This window comes from Hippichthys cyanospilos, chromosome 16 (assembly GCF_059441005.1).
Source record: "Hippichthys cyanospilos isolate Australia breed blue-spotted pipefish chromosome 16, RoL_Hcya_1.0, whole genome shotgun sequence".
Classification (NCBI taxonomy): domain Eukaryota; kingdom Metazoa; phylum Chordata; class Actinopteri; order Syngnathiformes; family Syngnathidae; genus Hippichthys; species Hippichthys cyanospilos.
The window spans coordinates 13077498-13102082 of NC_142384.1; the positions used below are offsets into that span (position 1 = coordinate 13077498).

The following is a 24585-nucleotide window of genomic DNA, read 5'->3' on the forward strand; positions in this document are numbered from 1 at the left end:
ATTTGCCTCAATTGAACCTTTGTGAATTGTTCTGAATGCGCCCCGCGATTAGGTGGCAACATGCTCAGGGTGAACCACACCTCTGGCCCAAAGTCAGCCGCGACAGAAACCAACTCTCCCATGACAAGCATGATGGAGGAATGTAATCCGAAACACTTGCTTTATGCCTGTTTAAGACCATATAACTGAGTCAAGATCAAGGTCTTTGCACTGTTTGCTTAGGGAAAGAACAGAACAGAACATTAAAAACACAACAGTTCTGTCAGAACCAAATGAGCATAACAACCTGCCCTGTCAACTTGTGCCAGAGTATTTTCATTAACTTTTTTTTTTTTTTTTTAATTCTCTAGGGGTGACCAGCCTTCATTGTGTGGTAGTGCATAAATCATCAAAGCAGACTCTTGGAAGAAAGAAGTACAGTACCTGTATGGGGCCCGGATGATCATAGGGCTTGTTATGTATTACATTTCTATGTTGATGCATGTCATATATAGAATAGAATAATTGGTGCTGCTCAGTTCCAGGTAAAGTGAGGAAACCCAAGACTTCAAAGCTCTGATCCATCTTTGTTCCATCTGAGATCACTGCCCCAGGATTCCAGACCTGACCCATGTTGTTTAGTATAAATCAATCTTTGAATGTTTTTTCCCCTCGCCCTCCTGGAGGTTAAGATCGTTAATATCTGTCAACTGTGTGCCTGTGCCTTTGCAAATGTCATGTGATTAAGGGCTATATACATAAATTTGATTTGAGATGCTGGCATTCCTCAACAGTGCTTAAGTCACAAAAAAGTTGAATGTTTCATCTGGTCGGTTATGACATCCAGGGGTCAGTGTCAATTCATCAAAAAAAGAAGATCTGTCTCAAAGCTGAAACTGGAAGCCACTATCTTTGAAGTTATGGGGTCAAGAGGCTGACTTGTGTGCATTCATAATATTTGTTCAGTGTAAATTTTAAATGGACTGCAAAGTTATTCTTATAGCATTCCTTTCTGACAGAGGATTTTAAACTGCATCATACCTAAACTACTGGTTATCCCAAAAGTCTGCGGCCTTTGTTCTTCGACTTGGGTCTAAACTCCACAAATGCCTGAAAAGTTCAGAAGAAGTGTGATTTCTGTTTTAAATGCACATTTTCTGCTTTTTATCCATATTTTTACAAAAGCTATCTTAAATTCCAAATCTTAACCTCTTAACAGTACTCAGGATTTATTTGTATTATTTAAAAAAAATACATATTCTTTTTGTATGCCAAAGTACGGTATTCAATACTATCTATGCTAATGCTTATTTAATGGGGAATTTCCCATGTGTGGTCAGTTATAGATTAGAAGAAATGGATTTGAGCAATCAAACGGAAAACATTAGATGAACTACTCAGAGGTATATCAAAATTAGTCTTGGATAAATGAGGCACCGGTATGGCAAATTGTTTCATTTATTTAACAGACAATGACAAACATTCCGGTGAGACGCAGACAAAGAAAAAAGGGAAGACAATACAGCAACTTCCTGCTCTTGACCCAGCACATGCATTTACATTAGCCTATATTTGACAAGAAATAATGCTTTGAAGACTAATTACAACAAGTGGCAAAAAGCAAACCACCGTCGGGAAGATGAAAAAAAAGATTTCGCATTGGCTCACATAGTGCATGTCCCTGAGCAGAGAGCTATTTTAAAAGACAGACTAAGCTAATTTTTTTAATGCTCAAAAGGTGCACATGTTCAGAATATACAATACATAGGTCAATGGGAAAAATGTCAACTCACCAGTACACAAAGACTGTAATTACATATTTGCACAGTTGCCACTACGTACGTTTTCTCTGATAATTACATGTCTTATTATCATCTAGGCACCCAGTGGTTGTCTGTTTTCATTTTGGTGAAGTTGAAAAATCATGCGAGTTTTGGTCTGAGGCTCGCTTAAATGCTTAAGGAAAAGTACGTTTCACCTTAGCCTCCTAGCATGCTAGCACATCCAATGCTAGTTCAGCCTCAAACTGAGCTAAATACATTTTTGTTTAAGAGTAGACAGACAAGCCCCTGCTAACAGTAATGCCACATTGCTAGCATGCTTGAGAGTGGGCATTACACATCATCATTGCTTTTGAAGATTTACTCAAAGGACAAAGATTGTGTAGCCAAAGGAGTGAAAACTTCATTTTTGCTAAGAATAAGGGGACCAGACTTTCAGAAATAAAATCCAGGACACGACAAGTTCGCTGAAAATAAAACATGCAATGAATTCTCAAGAGGAACTATTTATAACAAATTTAATAGTTGGTCAATTTTGAAACTGCTGGTTGTGTTATTATTATGTGTTATTAGTTCAACAGCACTAAACTAGTCATTGCACCTTTTTCGTTTTGTCTCGGTGCTCTGCCAAAATAGTAAAAATGGTATCTCCTGCAACTTAACTTGACATGTGGCTTTTCTGATGTTTGCGTGGCAAAAAATGGAATAACATTTCCCAAAATTCATCAACACTGAAGCAGGAAGAAGTTCTAGTTCCGGTATCACACGAACATGAAAGCAAAAGTTTGAAATTCATTTTTACTTAGATTATCGTAGAAATCAATAAGACAGCTGTATGACTGACGAACAATTACCCCAACAGTTGGCTTGCTGGGGAAGAAAGGAAAAAAAAACGGAGTGTAGGGCCATGACCCTTCAGGGACAAAACGACGGGACGTCACCCTATGTAAGGATCGACATTTAAAACACTGAAAAGGGAATTACATAAGCACAAACAGCGCATGCTTATGAAAATACTATTTGAAAGGGGATCTTAGCTAAATGGCTAACCCTAGAAACAACCATAAGTTATGCGGTAGGCACCACCGAAAAACGATGGAACTTAATCAAAATGTGTACTATGACATCACAACTGTTGCGCACGTGTATAGAACGAGTTAGTCAAACAGTAACAGAGGATAGTAAACAACATAAACCTAAGTCATTCTTATTTGCAATAGTTAAATTTGTTTGCAATGTAAACGGCACAGCTTCTCCGTGTAACTCAGCATAACCAATGAGACAAAAAATGTCAGATACATGGTGGGAAAAAAAAAATGCAATAAGGAGTTTGGGGTGGCTGAAAACCACAAACTCCATATTAAATGCAAGCTAGTCACAGTGCAAAACAGCGCAGAGCACAAAAGCCAGCAACAGAGTTTGAGACTTATAACTGCAAGATGGATCTTCCTACTTGTACAGTATTTGGATAATAAAAACATTAGTAGATCTTTTTTGTTTGTTTGTTTGTTTGCAATGATCAATCATCCTGGGTTATGTACAGTACGTTTCCAAAAATATGTGACTTCAAAATGCATTGTATACACAATCTTAATTTAAAGATGATTAAAAAGAAAATACTGTAAAATAATCGCTTAAACTTGTTTAAACAGTATTGCTGTTGCTGATGTTTTTTTGTTTTTTTTTTTTGTTTTTTTGAGGGTGGGGGGTTCAAAGTAAGGGGAACACCATTTGGTTCCAGGTGGACAATAACTAAGATATTTTATGCATGTAAGTTTTGTCCCCTCCCAGTAGTGTGCTAGAAGAATCCGAAAATCCCGGAGAAGCACACCATCATTGACTTGCCATCAGACCCACCTCTCGGGTTTACACTTTAGTCATCCACGGCGATGTTGCGGAACAAGTAAGCCATGGACTCTCCGTTGTGGATACGGCGGATGGCCTCAGCCAGGATCATACTGACGTCCACAGTCTTGATTTTTGGACATTGGAGCTTCTGCACCTCGTGCGGGACTGTATTGGTCACCACCACCTAAAATACATAACGCATTCTTACTAGGGATACAACGCTGCGGGGATCACTAATTTCAGCAACTAAAATCCTTTAAATGATCTGGATCAGAAGACTACACAATCGCTGAGAAAGTGTCAACTATAAAAAGGTCATTGCGAAAAAAGTTGGCTGTTCACAGTGCTCTATTCTAGCATATTCGTTCAAAGTTGAGTGGAGGAATAAGTGGAAGCACAAATGATAGCAGAGGCCTTGAGAAGATTGTCAAGCAAAAGCAGGCGTCACTACTGAGACATATCCGAGACAAGGGATACAAATGTCACATTCCTTAGGTCAAGCCGCTCATGAACCAGAGACTTCAGAAGTGTCTTATCTTCGGCGACGAGAAAAAGAACAGGACTCTTGCTCATTGGTCCATAGTTGTCTTGTCAGAGGAAAATAAATTTTGAGCATCACCAACAGCTGGTTCCTGACGATAGTGTCATTCTGATAGATAGGCCAGCGAACTCTCCTGATCTGAACCCCATAATGACCCAATAGCGTATTGTTAAAAAGGCGTTGAGGGAGAGCAGGCTCAACAATGAAGAAAACCTTGAAGGCTGCTATCAAAGCAACCCGGGCCGTGACATTTCGGTTTCAAATATCTTTCTTGACTGATCGTAAGTAATCATGTCATTTTCAGTGAATTTTGAGGGTTCCTAATCTGTGAGACAACTATATGAGTAATAAAAGCTTGGCACATCTCATTGCAATTTCATTAATCTACAGTATATAAGGTAGAGGGGGAGGGGAGTTTGACGTTTTGGGATCAGTATTTGTATATATCATTAACATTTGTTAGGGAAATAACATCTGTGAATAGAGGTGGCATGCTGTCACCTTGTGGGTAACTCAATTGGCATGCATTGTGAGTAATGCAGTTCATGGTCAATGCAGGCATTAGACTGATATAGGAAAATTAGGCATTTATATTAAATGGCGTGGTGGGCCACATTTAGCCCACGTACTTCATGATCGACAACTCAGAAAGGGTTTCACTTTATGAAATGACAAGATTATTCCTTTTTACTTTAAGATGTACTAGAACATTGTTGACAAAGCTGCAAATCTACAACTGACCCAAATGAATAACTTCCATTGTTCCTACCTCATCAATGGCCGACTCCTCTATGAGACGTGGCGCATCAGCAGAGAGTAAACCGTGAGTGGCCATGATGTAAATTTTATAAGCGCCTCTCTCTTTCAGGATCTCAGCAGCCGCCACAAAGTCTCCTACGTCGTCTATGATGTCATCCTGGAGAAAAAAACAGCAGACAAGAACTATGAGCTAAAGGTATTTATTAAGGCATTTATTAATTTAAGTCTTTTTATTTACAGGAAAACATGCTACCGCCACAAGTGTGGACCAATAATTGCAGATTTGTGCACATAACATCTCACTATAGCAGTATTTGTGCAGTACCTATGTAAACGCAAAAATAAAACCGATGGAAAATTTAAAAAAAAGACAGTTAAATGTGTCCCCAGGCGGGATCATACAATCAACAATACACTGTCAAAACCTCTTACCACGATGATGGCAATTCTTCCCCCCACGTCCCCGACAACAGTAATGGGAGGTTTCTCCTTGGCCATCATTACTGAAAAGGAAATCAGTTTGTGTGAGAACCATTGCAGATTTTCCATTCCATCTCATCACAAGTCATTCTCAGTAGATTGGGTAAAATGGGTTGAGAAAAAGATTTGCATTTTCGGATAATTAGCATGCCAAATCCTTTCCTAATAATGGATCGGCTGACAGCAAGAAGCGGCCTTAACTTGAAATTGGCAGTGTTACTTCTCAGAATTCTTCCCCCCATTTTACCCCACCTACCCTAGGAGGTTAATCTGAAATGCCAAAATGTACAGCACATGCCATGCAAAGAATCAAGAGGGTTTTCTGCCCAGGATACCCAATCGGAAGGCGGCGTCTCAAATGCCTGCGGCGGGCATATGACAGCATGTGCATATGAACAACTATGCACCAGAGAAACGTATTTGACAATGGACAACAGCGTATGGCAACCACTGCTGAGGATTTCTTCATTCACGGTTGCCAATCTGATGGGTCAATCGTCAGTCCAACATCACTGCTTCCAGCAAATATTTGCATACATGCAAACAATAACCACAATGCACCTCACGTGACAATCACAGATTTGTGATTTGTCGATTAAATACCAACATCAAATCAAATTCAGTTGGGCTAGCTGCAATAAAACATACTAAATCTGCATGTTTATTTAGTCCTACCTGTCTTTCAGGTTTTTTTTTTTTCTTCATGAGTTGCAACAGCAACTTTGTCATTTATTGGTCAAATAAAACAGCTGCATTGTGAGAATTGTTGGCCATGTAAATGCTTCATTTAATTCAAAGGGTTTGAAGGAGACACTCAGCCAACCAAGACAATTGTAAGAGGAAAAGTATCAGGAAGAAGAGAGGAGGCGCATGCCTTGTGCAATACTACTGAATACCGTGAGGCACACAGCATCAGTCAGTGATGGAAACACCTTGAAGTCAACCCATTGAGAGCCACGTTAGCAGTAAACACACTTCTGTAAAGTTCTTTACGACTTGCCGAGACACTTTGATACGTCGGGGATGTCTGATCTTGACACTGCTTGAAAGTGTGAAGCTGCACTAAACTAAGAATAAGCTTGTTTTTTTTAAAGGCATACCAACTTATTTAGCCATTTTCAGCGGGAAAAATGTGCTTCGTTTGATGAATTAAATAGTTTTCCACGTTTAATTAACAACTTAAAAAGCACATTTGCCCGCTTGCAGTCAACTAAAAATGATATAAAATGTCCTCAAAGATTAGGTAACAACCAATCACGGCTCTGTTTTCTGATTACAGATTATTGAACACAGGGTGTCATTTTCGGTGGACACCAGGTGGCGAAATATGTTTTAAAGGTATTAATTGTGCAAGAAAAACACTTTAGTTATCTGTTAGTTTACCAATGAAAATGACTGAATAGGTTTAATAATATCCCTTTAAGGTACCCTCTTCCATTAGAGAAAGCATGCTTTATCGGTCTCATCTCATGCAGTCGAGAGGAGCAAAATGTTAATCGGGTTTTTCAAAAGCGCGGGTTCAACAAGGATGCAACATGTGCTGATTGGCAAGATGAGTCCGGATATTTTCGTAAAGAATAAAAGAATACAAAAAGCTGTTTGGCGTGGTTCTGGTTTGATTTACGAAAAATAAAATCAGAACAGTAGAAACAAAGGTTTGGGCCATCTTGTAGAACTATCTGTCTGGAATCTGAGGTGAGGTGCAAAAATTTGATCAAACACTTTGGCATACAAAGCAAGGAGGACCTTTGGGTTACTGCTTGGAACTTTGAACGTGTTTGCACCAGTTGTCCTTCTCCAATCCAGACTATTTCCCAGGATGCGGCACAAACCCTTTGTCAGCACATGCACGAACAACTTGAGGAGCCATTTGAAAAGGAACCATTTCATAGTTAGATGGAGGTTAGGTTTACGCTCGTACTTGGAAGCTCAATGCCAGGGAACGGAGCTTGTTGTTTGCCTGCTATTGCCAACAAATAAACAACCAAGTTAAAGACAAATGCACAAATATTTCACAAACAAATGATCCCAAGACTTGGAAAATCCTCTTGCGGAAGTTTTGGACTTGTGTCAGTATTTCCTCTTGTATACTAAATGGGGGGAATTTGATGATTACTGCTCCGAGGGAGGATTTTTAAAGTCAATGGTAAAGAATTAAAAAAAAAAAAACATATGTAAAAACAGAAATGTTTATACTACAGTAAATAAATGAGGATGTTTTTGGAGTCGTTTGCCAATGACACAGAACATTTGATTCCTTTTCGTCAGTCAGTTGTTTTCGTGATCATAACAATATAAAGTAAATATATATACCAGTAAATTATAAACTATGAATAGTTTGAAAATTCATAGATCTCAGTACATTGTCCACCCAACAAATTTCTATCAAATGCTAATGAAGTGCATTGGGTTGGACTATGATGACTGAAGGCTTGGGAAAAATGGTATCATATTGAAGCTGACCATTTGGGTCGTATGTACATTGAATAGGTTTCCTGCTTTTACATAATTAGTTGACAAATGCAAACAGTAAATAGCTAACAACTCAATAAATTTGGGTTATTTTGGCAGTTGCAATGTGATCAGTAATGGAATATTAAGCGAATCAAAGCATGCATTCACACGCATTCTATTTATTTATGTATGATTGATGCCATGAGTGAATAACAGCCTTAACCTGAAACCTCTCGTTTGCTTCAAGTATGACAAATGAACAACAGGCTGGGAGAAATGTCACACAGCCATATCTTAGCTTCACTTAGAAGAAACAATGTGCTGCCTTTGGGTTATTCCAACCTATAAAGTCATGGGAGAAAATCTGAAAACACAATCAAAATCATCAATTAAAAAATAAATAAATAAAACCGCTCTTACAAGGCAGCTCTAATCCCGTGTGTCCTGTGGTGTTGCGCACACATGGCGGTGAATGCCTTCCGTCTGCCATGTCCGACTCGGAACACTGAGCCTCCCCGTGAATCACAGCCAGACCCAAACGTAAGCGTTCTGCATAGGACTGAGCTCTAGAAGATTCAAAGCAAAAATATAGCGCTCTTTAACTTTCACAAAATACCCCTACATTGCATGTATTCAATGGTAGGCAGTTTGCATGATGGAATGGGAATTTCCATGACTACGAATCGAAGACTTACGAGTGCAAAGTAATTCAAGTACAACGGACTTCGCGCCCGTGCACTAATCTCTCGTGAGGATTGCTATCATTGGATGCATGACTGATTTGTTTGAGTTGAACATGCAAAATAAGAAGACGTCGCGCCAAGCCACCAAAGTAAGTCGATCTGCGAGTGATCCACGCCACCATGAGCGGTTGCACACACATACAAACGGTTAAACATGCATACGTCTTTTTGACCGCGGTCACCATTCATAGTAATTTACTACACATATTTAGTAATCTGTTTTGCCTTTTTAACAGAATATCCTTGTATGAAGGTAGTGAAGATGTTTAATTGTAAAAAGAATTCAATTAAGGAATCAAATTATTCTTTTTCCATGTCTTTACCTCTTGGCTGCTGCTGGGGATTTGGCAACAATGATAGCATTCCTATAATCTGGAATCTGTAGGCATATTAGAGAGAGAAAAAAAAAAAACACAACATGGCTTAAAAGGGATACATTATTTGATTGCCCATAAATTTGCTTGAGTGGAATTATCACCTCCTCTTGGATGTACTGGATCAGGAATGGAGAGGCCCGCAAATTGTCCACCGGAAAAGAGAAGAAACCCTGGATCTCTTTCTGATGCAAGTCCATTGTGATGATGTGTGTTAACCCTAAAGACACGTAGATTTTTTTTTTTGCTAACAGCAAATGAAATCTTGCAATAGGTAAAGTTTGGACAAATAAGGTGACAGCGAAGCTATTTACCTGCTTTTGCCAACATTGACGCTAACAGCTTACATACTATGGATCCCCTCTTCCTCATCTTGCACTGTTTGCTGTATGGGAAGTACGGAATAACTCCAATGATGTTCTTTGCACAAGACGTCTTGAGGGCATATGCCATAACCAGCAGCTCCATGATTGCCGTGTTGACATCTCTGCTTAGAGTAAGGGGACAATGTAATAATTCATGGAACATCCACCACAGATAGATTATGAATTATTCAGTTACAGCTGCAGTTTGCAGATGTTTCCAGTATTTACATTCACCTTGGTATTGTCTGGATGATGAAGATGGTTTGCCCACGAACAGATTCCTTTACATCTACTCTTGTCTCTGCATACAAAAAAATGTACATGCCAAAAATTAAACACACACATTTGCAGCACTTAAAATATTAACATTATATCAACGTTTACATTAAAAAAATACGGCCTTCATGAACCTCACTGGGGCTTCAATTTCATGATGTTCTATTAAATTACAAATGCAATTAAATTCGCCACATTTATAGAATTCATTTCACTGTTAATTTTAGGAAAATAACCATACCACCACTAATGGTAATTTTTAGATCTGTTAAGTACAGCCAAGCTCAAACGATGGTATTTAAAATTGTCTATTTGATCATTAAACAACCACATATGCTAATACACTATGAGAGACACATTTTCATGCAAATGGGGAATGTTTTTTGTTTTTTCTTATATCCGTCCTTGTGAATGCAACTGCACACTGACTCGCCCGTTTTGTTTTCTCTTACCACTATTAGACTCTTGAAAGACAACAGACTTTCCCAGCTCAACTCCAAGTCGCCTGAAGACCAAAAGCACAACATTTCAAATTAATCTTCAACGTTGGTGATGCCTACAGAAACACGTGGTCTGTAGGAATGTCAAAATGGATGGCTACATGCACCCTTTGGCCAGGTAAGTAAATAAAGTGCACGCATTCCACGTAGAAACTAATCAAATACTGCACATTTACCGGGTTACAATACCATGGAAACGTATTAATTACGTGGATATAGTAATTTAGTTTAACATGAACAATGTAGTGTGCTGATGAATTGCAACAGTATTCTTACTCTGTGATCTTCTTCGCCAGCTCTGTGCATGCTACAGAGGAATTCGCCGAGAAAACGCGATAACCACTTTTTGCGACATTCATTGCGCGTTTGTTGGTGTTATGTCGTCCACGATCGAGGGTCCTCGGATTATTTGGGGTGAAAACTCAGTTTATTTAGTTGCCGTCTTCTTTCTAGTGACGTTGACGTTAGCGACTTTGCTAGCTGCTTTTGAGCTACCCCGTTAGCTTAAACTGCGCCAATCGAAACTACAACTTTTAATTTGTTATAAACTTAGATTTTGCACAGAAGCATCATGCGTCACTTGAATCAATTCTAGAACGTGTTGCGGTTGTTCGAACGACTGGATGGCACCTGACTAGCTCAGGTAGCATGCAGCTGGCGGAAACATCAGGCGACTTGTGCTGCTACGGAATCGTCTTTGTGACAAACTTTGCACTTTCGCGTCGGACAATGTTGATGTCACCGTTTGGCTCAAGCGTTAGAGCAGTTAATGCATCTTTTGGTTGGCTTTTGTTTATTCAATCACAATGTTGCATTTTCATTGCGTTCAACACATTTGTCGTCTAAAAAAGAGAGATTTTTAATGCCAGTAGTTTGATTACTTTTGCAATATACACATAAAGATTTTTTTTACCCAAGTACCTTGCATTGTGCTATAAAACATTTAATAAGATGCCATAAATTCCCCACCTTCGTTATGAGATAATTAACCAGGATTCCTTAGATGTAGATGTACATGAATATTTTTTAAAGGATTTCCATCATATCTCAAGATAATGCTCTGTTAACATTTTTTCTTTAATTAACTCATTATAAACCACAAGCATGCAAGGAGAGATTCAGAGTTGAATATCCATGCCATCAGTGCTGCATCATTTTTCCAGTCCTGCAAAAAAAAGAAAATAATAACTAGAAATGACAATACCTAGCAAGCAGACTAGCATCTCTCCAACTAGTGATATTCAAAGCCCTAGTCATTACAGAGATTAATTGCAGCTCTTTCATGTGTAACTTTGTTTTGATTACAAGTCCCAATATTACCCAAAATGCAGTTAAAGAGTTATATTTAATTTGTGTCTTTCAGGTTTTAAGATGACCTGATCTGACTTGGTGAGCATGACATCAATCAATCATCTGACCCTGATGACTCTTAAAAGTTACCTTGAAGTGCAACTAAACCAACTGGGGAGATCTACAAACAATGCTGGTTTGATATGCAAACAATGACAACCTGGTCGCACAAGGTTGGCAGTAGCACGTACACACAACTTTGTGCTGCCGCTTTTTCCTTTTTTTTTTGAACCGGCTTGATCATTAATGACACACTTGTGAATGTTTAACCTGAGTCTGTACATTGTTCACACCTTCTGTATACACATTGTAGCTCCCCAATAAATGCTGTGAATAGTGAACTCAACTTTTGTTTCTCTCAACAGGTGGCCCTAGACTACTTCTTGACTGGTTGGTGTTGCTTGCATGGCCAGCAATGAAATCTGAGAACATACTCAGCTGTGACAACAAAACCAAGATATACCACCTCCTTGGATAACCTTTGTCACGGGCTCACAGCAAGGGTGAATTGTATACATTTCAAAGAGTACATGATGGGCAGTGTGTGTGTGTGTGTGTGTGTGTGTGTGTGTGGTGGTGGGGGTGAAACCATGCTGTGACGCAGTCTGTAACAAAGACCGAATCCAAATGAATGAAAGTCTGTCCTATTTCTCACTGACGTCAATCTGTTTAATTTACACCAATTGGTGTGCTTTTCCATTTTTGTTGGTCAGGCTTTGAGTGGAATCGAAAATGATTAGAGGTTAATCTCCTGAACAGTCAAGAATGGGGAATAGTGGAAGAACAGGTCGCAGTGTGAGTCTTTATCTTTTTTGAGGTCTTAATCTCACATTGTATCCCTGACAGCGGATTATTTTTTTCAAACTTCTATCTCATCAGGTTTTCATCAAACAGCACTTATAAAAACTGAGGTGGAAAGGGGAGCGGGAGGAGAGGGAGTGTGTGACAGGGAGAGGACGGAAGCTCCTCCTCGTTCGCTGCGTGTGTTTCTTGTGTTTTTTTTTTTCAGCCCGTTCTTCACTCAGCAGCGAGTCAGGGCTGGAGAGCAAAGATTCTCATTGGACAAAGACAAAAAGGGAAGCAGCTTTTTCCTTTTCTCTCCCATCACTAGGAAAGAGCCAAGACAAGAAAAAAGGTAGGATTTGACTTTTTGTTTCGTATTTTGCGGGTGAGGGGCAGATCTTTGCCCTGCCTTCTGCATGTGTTAAGCACTGATCAACTGTGTCCCTAGATGCAGGGGATGCAGGGAGAGGCAGATGTGGACCACCTGGAGAGACCAAGCCCACTGACAGACAAGGATAAGGTGAACATCCAGGACTCCTGGGCAAAGGTCTACCAGAATTGTGATGATAATGGAGTGGACATACTCATCAGGTATTTAGATTAACTCTCTTATTTACAGCATCTCGAAAAAGATAACGCCGATTATTTCTTATTTTATTCTCAGAAAACACATCAATCAGAAAATAGGAAAGAACTACATAAACTTTCTGTGATATGAGCCTTGAGGTGAACTTTTTTGACCTTTTATATTATGTGTAGCGGAATGCGTCCCGTCATAATTTTGTGTGTAATAGTCTCACTTTCCGCCACGTACATAATCCCATTTATCAAATACTAAACGCAAAGGGATAAACAACAATCCATCAGTCAGACACCCTTGGCTCTCAAAGGGCTCCCTCCCTTAAATCAGGCCATGTTTTGAATGCCAGGCATCCCACAGTGGCTCGACTATATCACAATCAGACCTGCAGAACAGTCCCTTTTTTTATTTTTTTTTATTTTTGGCATCTGAGATGTGACTGTTTCCTTAACTGCATCAGTGAATGTTGTTATGCCATCATGTAAACATCTTCTTCATCCAAGTGTGGTGGACCATGCAATCTGCTACGGTTTACTCTTGAAGGCTTCGCAGCTGTCGTTGTTGTCTCCTCATTGAGTAAACAGAAACAGTGGGGACGATAAAGCAGATTTATCAACATTTTGTATAAAGATGTTGACGCAGTCATTATTCCTCACATGATCCTACAAATCTTCATATGTGCAGTATGAGGTGAAAGTCTAAGGGGACCTCCGATGGAATGCTGAGCATTTAACTCCTCCCAGTCACCTTTAGTCTTATATATTACTTACAGATGAGTTGATAATCTGGTTAAAAGAGGGAGCCTTAATTAAAAAATAAATAAATAAAACACACGCACACACTGGAACTTTCTTTTCCATCAATATCATCCTCAGAGTAAACTTAAAATTTTAAACTGCCCATACCCTGGTACAGGTTGCAGATAGTATCTAAGATAGCAGACGTTGACGCAGCCTGTGAAATTAAAAACTTTCTCGGGGTTCAGCTTCTGGATTCATCTTGAAGAATAGATAAGGAAGGATTAAGACTCCAATGCCCATATAAAATACTAATGAGGCTATTTATATGCCATCACAGGTGGTGCACTTGCATGCTCCAAAGATTAAACATCATGGTCCCTCATTAGCGTGTAAGAGTCAAATTTGAATACTTACAGAGGCCCTTCAACATAGTGTTTAACATCCAGCCTTCATCCTTTTCAAGAATTTCACTTCACTAGTGAAAGTCTAAAAGAGGGGTCTCTGTCTTTAAAAGTTAATTAGCAGTTGTTTGGTGAAAGAAAATGTAACAGGACATCAGGATTAGATTACCAGATGCTTTGGCCCACTTCCTAAACAGTGGGAGGCATTGAGTTTGTAAATGCCCCCTTTTTCCTGACTCCCCGTGTGTCTCAGAAGGGGTTTTAAAAAAAAAAGAAGCTCTTGTCATTTTGGTGATTTGGGATCCACAATGACATGTCAAAATTTAGGGAAAACATGGAAAAATATAACATTGAGGACAATGGAAATGTATTTTTCTTCATTATGCTTGACCTCTGAGTTACTGAAAAATTCCAGCAGCAGTTTGCATAAAAATGACTGATTGATATGCAACAACTCAATTTTAAATAAGAATGAGCTGTGGTATTGTTAATGGCAGTTAAAAGCCTCAATCACCCATGTGTGTATTTTCTACACTGCTTTAATTGAAGTAAGATAGAGCAAATCACAGTTGACTTTGGACTGGTGCAGTCTTGATTGGTCACTCACAGGACACATTTCATAGAAAAGACTCTCATTAACACATATGGGCTATTTGGGGTCACAATAAATCCGACACACATGCATTTGGAATGTGGGAGGAAGCTAGAGTACCTGGAGAAATACCATACAATTACGTGGGAAACATGCGTACTCCAAACCGGAAGCCCGGAGATGAAATTCAAACCCTGAACTTTCAAAATGTGATGCAGATGTGTCAAGGTCCCACCCACAAAATCAATTTTATTTTCACCAGCTACCAAGATTTCATAGAATGTATGCGTTATTCAATACTGACATTCCAAAGCCAAAACTGGATTGTGAAATAACATCCCTTCCAGCCACAATCAAATCCTGTTTCTTTTATCATGAGATGCAATGTTTATTTTTGTAATGCGATATTCTTTTATAATTGTATATACCTTTAATAACTGTTTTCCGATTTCAGGCACCGGTTGTTGATGACAATTTGAACAATATAAGCAAATACATTTACACCAACATAGGGTTGTGTTTATGCTCCATCAGATGTCAGTGAATGTATTTGCACATGATAGATAACCAACAAGCTGGTGCTGCAAATGCAAAGGATTAGAGGAGCTCCGCACCCTAATACTGATATCACACATTTATCTTACTCCCCTGACAGGCTGTTTGTTAACTTCCCCGCATCCAAGCAATACTTCAACAAGTTTAAGCACTTAGAGGACCCAAAGGAGCTGAAAAATAATCCCGACCTGAAGAAGCACGCCCACAGAGTCATGAACAACCTCAATACACTTGTTGAGAACCTGGATAACCCGGACAAGGTGGCCTCAGTACTGAAGCTACTTGGCAAAGCCCATGCCCTTCGGCACAAAGTGGAGCCTGTGTACTTTCAGGTAATGTGAGTGCAGATAAAGAACATGCATAACCAATCGGACTCATTCGACTCAAACTCAGAAATTAGACTCGTGAGATCGATATTTGATATTAGAAAAAAAATTCACGGGCCGGCACAACCAATCATAAATGTCATATAAAGTGGAACATATCACATATCGAAAGGAAAAACATTTAATTTTCTGCCATTTGGCAACGATGCATGAACAAAGATAAAAACAGCAATTAAGTCTATCTATTCGTTATCTATTCTAATTATTCTTGCTAGGGTCACAGGTGAGATGGCGTCTATCCCAATCGTCAGACAATCACAGACCAATTCAGTGAAATTTGATGATAATCTGCAGCATACCTGATGATTTCTCCAGGCACAATATTGCACGACTGCACAATGGTTTGGAATTACTGTAAAGTGCTAAGTAATAGGAACGAAGTGGTTGTTTTCTTTTTCTTTCAATTACACTACAGTCAAGCACATACAGAATCATTATGAAACAAATACGAAAGAAAAAACAAATTCATTTTAAGGTACTTTATTTAAATTTCAGTCACACGACCCCTTCTCAAGGCTCACTGAAGTAAAGTTTTATTTACTGATGTTTTCCATGAGATTGCAGATTAAAGTTGCATTGTCCCAGAAAAAAATAAAAAATGGTTGAACTCCAATTAGTGCAACTTTCAAACCATTAGAGTCAGGGGTCTCAAAATAGCACATGAATTAAATGCAGGCAGAGGTAAAGCGGTATGTTTTTAATCGTGTTAATCATATTTTTAATCTCTACTTTATGTTTTCTGTACACTGATTGGATCAGTTTTGTATGCATTGAGATTTTTGTGCTTGAGTTGTTGGGGTTTGGATAACAAAGGCCAACCACAACCTGGTGCACATTGATTGGCTGTCATTGTGTCTGGCATAACATGATAGGCTCCGATTGTTTGGGGGCGGGGCAAATTCAGGAGTACAAGGAAGACGTTAAAATAGAGGGTCATTTGAGAGTTTCTGGTCTAATGCATAGTAAATATAACTAAACGCTAAAACACCCCAAATTGTTCCTTTAATAGAGGTAAATTGATATGCATTCTTTTTATGAAGGAGCTTGCTTACCGCAGAAGCAGCTCACGTTTAGCCTACCACATCAATGCAAAGCACCGAGCTGCCATTGAACCACAGTTAATGAAAGCAACATCACATGTTTGATCAAGTCTGCGATGGAAAGGATGGACAATGTTTTATTTTAATGTTCTTTTTTTAATTTTAATAATTTGCCGATTAACAAAATAATATAGCACCATTCTTCCCTGTTGGTTGAAACTAACAGTAGCAGCCAACACTTGGGACTAGTCCCAAATACAGCAGAAGGTAAATGGTTCCAACTGCATGTGTTAACATCTGTTAAAGATAATAAATGACCAAAGCCAATTATATGTGTGTCTGTCAGAACCTCGGTGGTGTAATCCTGGAGGTTTTGGGGGAGAAACTCCCAGATGTTGTGACAGCGGAGGTGGCAGGCGCGTGGACTAAACTCTTGGATATACTCTACAGCAGCATCACAGCCACCTACAAGGAAGTGGGTTGGACCAAGATCTCAACCTCAACCGGGTGAAAGCTTAAGTGGGTTTATTGAATGGTGCGTACTTTTAGACCTCTGACTGTGTGTCCTCAAGGATGAACGTCGTAGCTTTGAAATGATATATCTTCACAGAACCTGCATCTCAGAAATACCGTGTCATTTTATCTGTAGGCAGCTATGGAATAACACATGGGAAACTTTTCCTACTATGCTACTCATGAAAACGGAATATATGAAAATAAACTGGAATCGCAATTTTGGGTACTGAACCCAACTACAGCATAAAGGTCAGGAAAAAACAAGAGAGGAGCAAAGGACCAGAGGACACATTTGAAGCATTGAATGTGCCTTGTAATGAATGTGTACAGTATATCCTCAAAACTGCCATGTATATGTCACACGATGTTTCGCTCAAGTCTGTTATCGCTTGCGTACACCATGCGGGAAACTGAGAAGAATGACATTTTTACATTTTTTTAACAGTAATGATTGTAGATTTTCTCATCATGACGCACCTTTGTATTCATATTTACCAATATTTTGAAATAAAAATCTGAAAAGGCCCTGTGATCTGATGTCATCAGATGCTGATATACGGCTGCGTTTACTGTGTTTGTATCCCCCACATATAACGGATTTGTTGTCTAATGCAGATATTTCTTTTTTTTTTTTTCGTTCCTGCAGTCAGCAGCATGAACAATGTAAAGCTTCAATGCTAAAGTCTGGCGTTATCCCATTACGTGTAGCTAATGAGTGTGTTAAACAATTTATGGTGACACCATTGCATTTAACATGAAAAGATGATCAGAAAGATCTGGTATATTATTAATCCAAGGATACCTTTATTTGAGCACACCAGATATCTATCTCCTATACTGCTGCTTTGCTGTGCAGACAATCTGATGCTGAATCTCACGATGGCTGTTTTTAGAACAGAACCCCACAGCAGGCTCTGTTTGCCTCCTGGTCCTGCCAGCCAAATCTAACCCCTCCTTGATCCCAGCTAATCCTCTGAGCTAATCTTCACGATCGAGTCACAGCCAAGAGGAAGACAGGAATAGTCCGATTGTTACACCATAAACTTGCCTTTTTGATTCAAGGCTTTCAATGGGAGCGGAGGTCTCGCTGCTATAACCACCAGAAGATCCTTGGAAAAGGATCATGTGCACCACAATGATGGTACTTACCAGCATTGGTCTGATCCTGCGGCATAGATTCTCCTCCAGCAAAATCAATCCGTGAGTAGTGTCATTTGTCACTTCTGGGGAAAGAGTATGATTTAAGAAAAAGCTATTATTTATATCATGCATCTGTCATGGCTGCCTGTACATTCACTTTGGGGGGAAAAGGGAGACAAAAGTGCACAGGACTACCAAGGGCCCTAGTTTGACTTTGCGGCATTGACTTATCAGGAACCAAAGTATTTATATATGTTTCTTTTTTTTCACATCCCTAGTAGTGTTTGACATGAAGTATAAACACTTGATGAAATGTTACCTTTTCATCTTAATATCGTTGTTTTAATCTCAATATCGTTGTTTTACTCTCAGTACTGTATTCTGCCCATGTACTGCCACCACTGTATGCCCAGTAAAGCTTGGTTTTGCTTGACGCGTGAACGTGTGAAAATGAGACGCGCAGAATCTCGCCAGCACGCATTGTGCAGCACTTTATGCTCGGTGCGGCTTTCTCCCGCAGTCAACTGATATTCTCCCATACTAAAGGTGGCAGTAAATGGAGTCTACTGCATACAAATAACACAACATTATAGCAGAGGTAGAGAATCCTAGTAGATTCAAAAATCTAAATTCTTCCAAGATTTTTTTTTTAAACACTCTTCATTTCTCCTCAGTGTGCGTGTTTGCCAGGAGTTGTTTACGGTATTTAGGTCCTTTTCAGACGAATCGTAAAGATGTTTGCACAGGTGAACTTCCATAAGAAATATTTCATCCGCCATGTAGTCCATGTGGAAGCGCCGCGCAGTAAAGAAATTCCAAAAAGTTTGCATTGCGGAAAATCTGGCCACGAGGAATCCGTGCAGTTGCCCAAATGATGTCATTTTGATGTGTGGAGCTGCACATAATTTGCAAGCACATCAAGCATAAACCTACATCAAACACTACAAGTCAGGGCGTCAGATTAACAGATTAATTGTGATCAATAAAATACAGTCATAGTTAAAGCGTTTTTTTAAACATATTAATCAAAATTTGAATTTCTAACAATGCTTTCTATATGCTGATTTCAGCTGTTTTCATATATGGATCTTGAGCTTGAATTGATTGTGGTTGGAAAAAAAATGGTCAATAACACCCTGAACTGGACACTGCTTACTGACTTACTGATATGTGTTCTTTGTAAATATGAGCTTGCTTATCACAGAAGCAGGTCAAGTTTGGCTTATCACATAAACGCAAAGCATCCGAAAAATACCGACAAAGACATTATGTACCAAGCCACAGCAAAGCTCTTTGCTACACTAAACTTGAGAAGACTCAATTATATACTCTAATTATTAGACAAAAGAACACAATGGAAATTCTCCTCCACTTGGGACTAGTAGTCTCAAACATTGTAGAAGGTAATTGATTAAAACTGCATACGTTAAATTCTGTTAAAGAAAATATGTGCCTGAAGCCCCACTTTTGTTTTTGTATGTCAATAATTTGACATAATTTATACAATATGTCAGAAAAACGATGTTTTGACAGCACTAAATACAAATGTATCATTTAGTGATCGTGGTTGGGCAGCAGTTTATAATTCAATAGGTATACTTAATGCAGAATGAGGCTTCCTCAAAGATGCATTTTTTACTCATTGTAGTGGAACTAGACTAGATAATGTAAACAAGCAGCTGAATTCTGCAAGCATCGTTAAATTCCCTGTAATTATTTTAGAATTTATTATGAGCAAAAAAAAAGAGGTTCAAGTTGCAACCTGCTTATTTGTAATGGAGTCTAAAGTATCAAAGTGCTTACTTATTGACTCAAAGTGCACACTTATCAGATTGTGTGACTTGCTCAACCACTTGCACATGTGAAGTGTCATATGGCAGCAGCACTATGGATCAAATTAACTTTTTTTTCTGGGGTTCATTACTGTTAATGTATTTGAATTTTCTTAACAGGCAGAAGGAGGAAGAGGTACCATATGTGAAGAGCAACCAAGATGCAAACATCCATAAATGACAGTGAGTATCATTCACATGATAAGAAATAACAATGCAGGATACTTCACTTTTACAGGCAACTATTCAGAAATAAAGTAACATGAAATACTTTTTTTGGTTTGTTTTTTAACAAAAACACCACACAATGACATTTATCAATGTTATCTAAAACTAGGGATTGGAATGGATGAAATAGAAACTAGATCCAAGGATGACATTTTGTGTGTGTATATGTGTGTGTGATTGTGGCTGGGGCCTGGGGAAGGGGTTCAAAAGGGGCTCCAGACAAGGATGGAAAGTGGAGCAGTGGAGCATGTTACTGAGGCACAGATGCATAAAGAGCTATGACTGCAAAAATGCCTGTCCCACATTTTTTTATGCACCGGCTGCAACTCAATGAACACTAAATGATTCAGAGGCTGAAGAACAATCCATCATCATCATCATCATCACTTTGGAGGCCTCTTACAAATACATTGTCTTCCATATGTGCAACTGTAAGAAAGGCGATACACAATGTGATGAATGTATTATTGGCCTAAAAGATCATACAGTTAAATTGATTTTCAAAATGTTTTAAATTATATATATTAGGAATATCAGAAAGCTTCTTTATATTTGTTTACATTTCAAATCCCTATAACATAAATTAGCAATAAGTTCTCATTAATTTGCTCTTCATCTTAAAATCAGAGAAAAACGTTTTTTTGTTAAAACACCGTCATAGTTTTGTACCTAATCTCTCAAGGTGATTTCAGTTTTCAGTTTTCTTCCAAGGCAGACAGAGAACCAGACCACATGCGCACAAGTATCAGATACACTTTTCCCGCTGAGCTGGTGCCTATTTGGTTCAACTTGTGCATTCCGACGCACCACCTTGGCTGCAGGCAGTCAAAAAGCCAACCCGCACTGCAAAAATTAAAAACTGAACAAGATTAAATTTTGTAAATCTTAGATACAGCATGATATAGCCGCTTTTTAATATAAATACAATGTCTTGCAGTTTGTTTTGTTTATTGTTTTATATTTTTAATGTATTATTTCAATTGTCTCAGTTTCATATGTCTGGTTTTTACATTATGTACAACATGTTGTATGCACAGTATCTATGTTTGTTTTTAAAGTCCGTTAAGTTTAGTTTTTTGTGGTTTGTCAAATGTTTTTCGGTAGACCCGTTTTTGGTAGTGTGAATCTACACTTCTCTCCAAATTGATTTTATTGATTAGGCCTATTCAGTTATTGTTGGTGTAAAGCGAACACATTTGGATTTCACATGAAAAATGCGAGTCCAGGTTTTTACATCTTGATCAGACACAATCCCACATTAAAGACAACAAAACGCATCGCCACATTTTGAATTGAGCAAATGAATTGGAACAAATGTACTCCAAACACAATGCTCTGTTTATCATTTAATTTATGGTAGCAAATCCTTTGTTCAGCCTGTGACCCTTTGACCCATCCAAACGCTTGTATTCTTCTTTTTATCCTTTTCCTGGCTTTCATTTCAGCTTCTTTTAGTTGTGGTTTGTTTGAAAGATGTAGATAAGATAATCCGTAATTGCTGCTCAGAGGTGAAATTCGATTTACTCCCTTCACTATCTTTTCAGCAGGTTTAACAGAAGATTGGCAATTATCCCTTTGATTTTTTTGAAAGTGAACTGATGAATTAGTTTGTTGTTTTGGCAGTGTACTTTGGGTCACTATTTCGCGGAATGATGGAGGCTCACTTACGTTGCATAATCTATCATTAAATTGGCAAAAAAAAAAACGTAACTTGGTCTTTATGTCCTGTCAATGAGAAATTTGTAACTGTGTTTATCTGTGTGTAACCATCATTTCAGATGTGCGTGCCTGTGTGTGCGTGTGTGGGGGGTTTTGCAGTAAGTCAATTTAAATGAGCAAATGATTATCATCTGGTGATCAAATGCTCCTCGCCACGATTGCGAAAAAACGAAATAATCAAACTGTCAAACTTTTCCAGAGGTAAAACACAAAGAGATTAAAGCATAAAATGCCAAATATTTAATTACAATGTCAACACCAAACACAATGAATCATAAAAAACAATGTTGTTGCCAGAAAACATCTTGCACACAACATTTTGGTTTTAGTCCCCACAAACATTTCCATTTACCTTCATTTTAGTAAAATATTGTCTTCACAAACATAATAAAGCATGCCAAGGCCCTCTTCATCAAATCTAAGAACATCTCATAGGCCAAGTAAACCTTAATACAAATCCTGCATGAAGTTTGCGTGTTCTCCCCATGCTTGTGCAAGTTTCCTCCCAGTAATCTAGGTTTCTCCCACAATATAAAAAAAAAAAAAATGCATGGTAGGTATGATGGAAACTCCAAATTTTTCCTGGGTGAGTGTGTATGAAAATTTCTTTGTCTTTGTGTGCCCTGCAATTGGCTGACAACCAGTTAATAATATCTCCCACCCACAGCCCAGAGACAGCTGAGATAGGCTTCAGCATGCCCTCGACCCTCGTGAGGATATGCAATCAAGATAATGCCTGGATGGATGAAAATAGTCATGCATCGCCTTCCAAAAACATTGAACATTACAAAAAAAAAGACGTTCCTGCGCAAGTTTTCTCGAATCTGCCTCACTCAGTGAGAGCAAATTTGGCTCCACTTCAACCGCTGTTTGGTTTTCCTATTAAAAATATTTATGTTTGTCTCCAAATTGCGTTCAGTGGGGGAGCGCATTCCACAGTTTAGCTCCTTGATAGTAGACGCTAGACTGTGCAATATTTGATCTAAATCAAGCACATATTTGTGTTCCATATTATATTGTTTCTAGCATTCACATTCACTAAGTAAAAATTGACATAAGAAACAATGTCTATAAATTACTGAGTGGTTTAGAATATGTGAATGAATCTGCCTTACGTTGCCTCATCTCACCGTAAGGCACATGCTCATGTTTTTTAATTGAAAATGACTGTGAGTGTCAATAATAATAATCAACCCTTCTATTTTACAAACCACTGGAGCATCTGAGCTTCTGCTCCCATTCACACCCTTGGGAGCAACATCCTGGCTCCTGAAGGCTGATGCTAAGGTCACTAACAGTTGTTTTAGGGCCTTTCTTTACAGCTTTCAAAATATTTTCATTTGAATGTTACTTTTTGTGGTCTGCTCATTCAACCTCTCTCTTACATTCTTGTTTTTTCTTTCTTTCTTTTGGTCCCTCCTTAAGAAATTCCAAATAGTTGCATTGAATATGACCATGCTGGTTGATTTTTTTTTCTCTCAGCTTCACAGTGATTGATCCCAAGCCCCTTCTCAAAAACAATCTCTGGATTTCTTATTGCATATATAGTTAATTATTATTTGCCTAACCCTCTTAGGCAACATACAAACCTGAAACTGTAGATTTCTGTGTTATAGTTTCAATAAATATTATGAAGGGAAAGTCAACCGATGTTTTTAATAATATGTACGACTACATGTTTTTTGTGGGGGAGCAACCAATTTGACAATTGTAAACTGAAAATGGCATCAGAGTTGCTCAGGGCACAGTTAACAACCAATCATGGCTCAGTTTGGGAAGGTTTTATGACAGAGGAAGTGTAATGTTAATTTCAGTTGATAGCAGGTGACAATAAGGCCACTCGCAAGATGAATAAAATGGGTGGACTTTGCTGCATAATTCATATTTCACAAATGCAATAAAAATCCGAATGTTGTTTAGACAGGTGGGGTCTCATAGGACTTATTATCGCAAAGAGACTTTTAGGGTTGACTCTCCCTTTGACCGGTCACGTCTGGGCAATGAAACACACATCTGTTTCAATATTTTCCTTAAATAAAATGGTTGCTCTTGTGATCCATTTCCGGATGCAAATACATGAAAAGACAAGCTCACCTCGTTTTCATATGTGGAACCAAATGTTTGATTCAGTTAGCAAGATTGATATGGTCAGATCATGTAGAAGCTGTTCCTCACACATGTTCTTGTTTTCTCTCATTACTGATTCGGACAGGTCTGCAGATGGCAGCTCATGCCAAGATTCCAACCAGGAGTGAAGAAAGTAGGCGGGGAAACACTGAGACTGTTTTGTCTATACTGCATATGCTCTCTAGTCGGTGATAAAGGAAATTTGGGCTGAATTCTAGATTGGAGACGGTTTGTTCTGTGGTTCCATGCCCGTTTAAGTTGGTTTGATTTCCACAACAATTTGTTGGTCGATTTAGTTTTGCATAACCACATTGAAGAGTTTATCACCAGAGCTCAGTGTGAAAATAATAATGTGCCTCCTTGTTAAATAAAATACAATAAAATGGACATTATCTTTGATTTGTTGATTCGCTTTCTTCAATAACAGAAGATGTGCTTGTTATACACATGAGGACAGCAGAGCTTTGATGCTGAATTTGTTTAAGTGCAAAGAATA

General features: G+C 38.6%; 2 protein-coding genes and 1 long non-coding RNA gene across 6 annotated transcripts; 2 read left to right on the forward strand and 1 right to left on the reverse strand.

Annotated features, from left to right (window-relative positions):
• Positions 1-1419: 1419 nt before the first annotated feature.
• On the reverse strand, positions 1420-10787 carry LOC148410698 (phosphoribosyl pyrophosphate synthase-associated protein 1). 3 transcript variants are annotated; one of them, XM_088436898.1, is made up of 11 exons: positions 10377-10787; positions 10053-10105; positions 9559-9625; positions 9274-9446; positions 9064-9179; positions 8909-8964; positions 8263-8408; positions 7310-7348; positions 5341-5411; positions 4919-5065; positions 1420-3792 (listed from the first exon to the last, which is right to left on the reverse strand). In XM_088436898.1, the coding sequence occupies exons 1-11, from the start codon at positions 10457-10459 to the stop codon at positions 3634-3636; spliced, it is 1110 nt and encodes a 369-aa protein (XP_088293024.1). In that variant the 5' UTR covers positions 10460-10787; the 3' UTR covers positions 1420-3633. The 3 variants fall into 3 exon arrangements, with proteins under 3 accessions (XP_088293024.1, XP_088293023.1, XP_088293025.1); XM_088436897.1 differs by having other exon boundaries at positions 7310-7351; XM_088436899.1 differs by lacking the exon at positions 7310-7348.
• Positions 10063-17568, forward strand: LOC148410699 (cytoglobin-1-like). Of its 2 annotated transcripts, XM_088436900.1 has the most exons (8): positions 10063-10218; positions 11464-11623; positions 11816-11953; positions 12164-12245; positions 12330-12585; positions 12682-12824; positions 15202-15433; positions 16874-17568. In XM_088436900.1, exons 6-8 carry the CDS (start codon positions 12682-12684, stop codon positions 17036-17038), a joined length of 540 nt encoding a protein of 179 aa, XP_088293026.1. In that variant the 5' UTR covers positions 10063-10218; positions 11464-11623; positions 11816-11953; positions 12164-12245; positions 12330-12585; the 3' UTR covers positions 17039-17568. The 2 variants fall into 2 exon arrangements, with proteins under 2 accessions (XP_088293026.1, XP_088293027.1); XM_088436901.1 differs by lacking the exons at positions 10063-10218; positions 11464-11623 and adding an exon at positions 11707-11724.
• A 465-nt stretch (positions 17569-18033) lies between these two features.
• Positions 18034-24488, forward strand: LOC148410700 (uncharacterized). The gene is made up of 3 exons (XR_015868089.1): positions 18034-18243; positions 20136-20198; positions 24175-24488. It is a non-coding gene; the product is annotated as an uncharacterized LOC148410700 (long non-coding RNA).
• Positions 24489-24585: the final 97 nt, after the last annotated feature.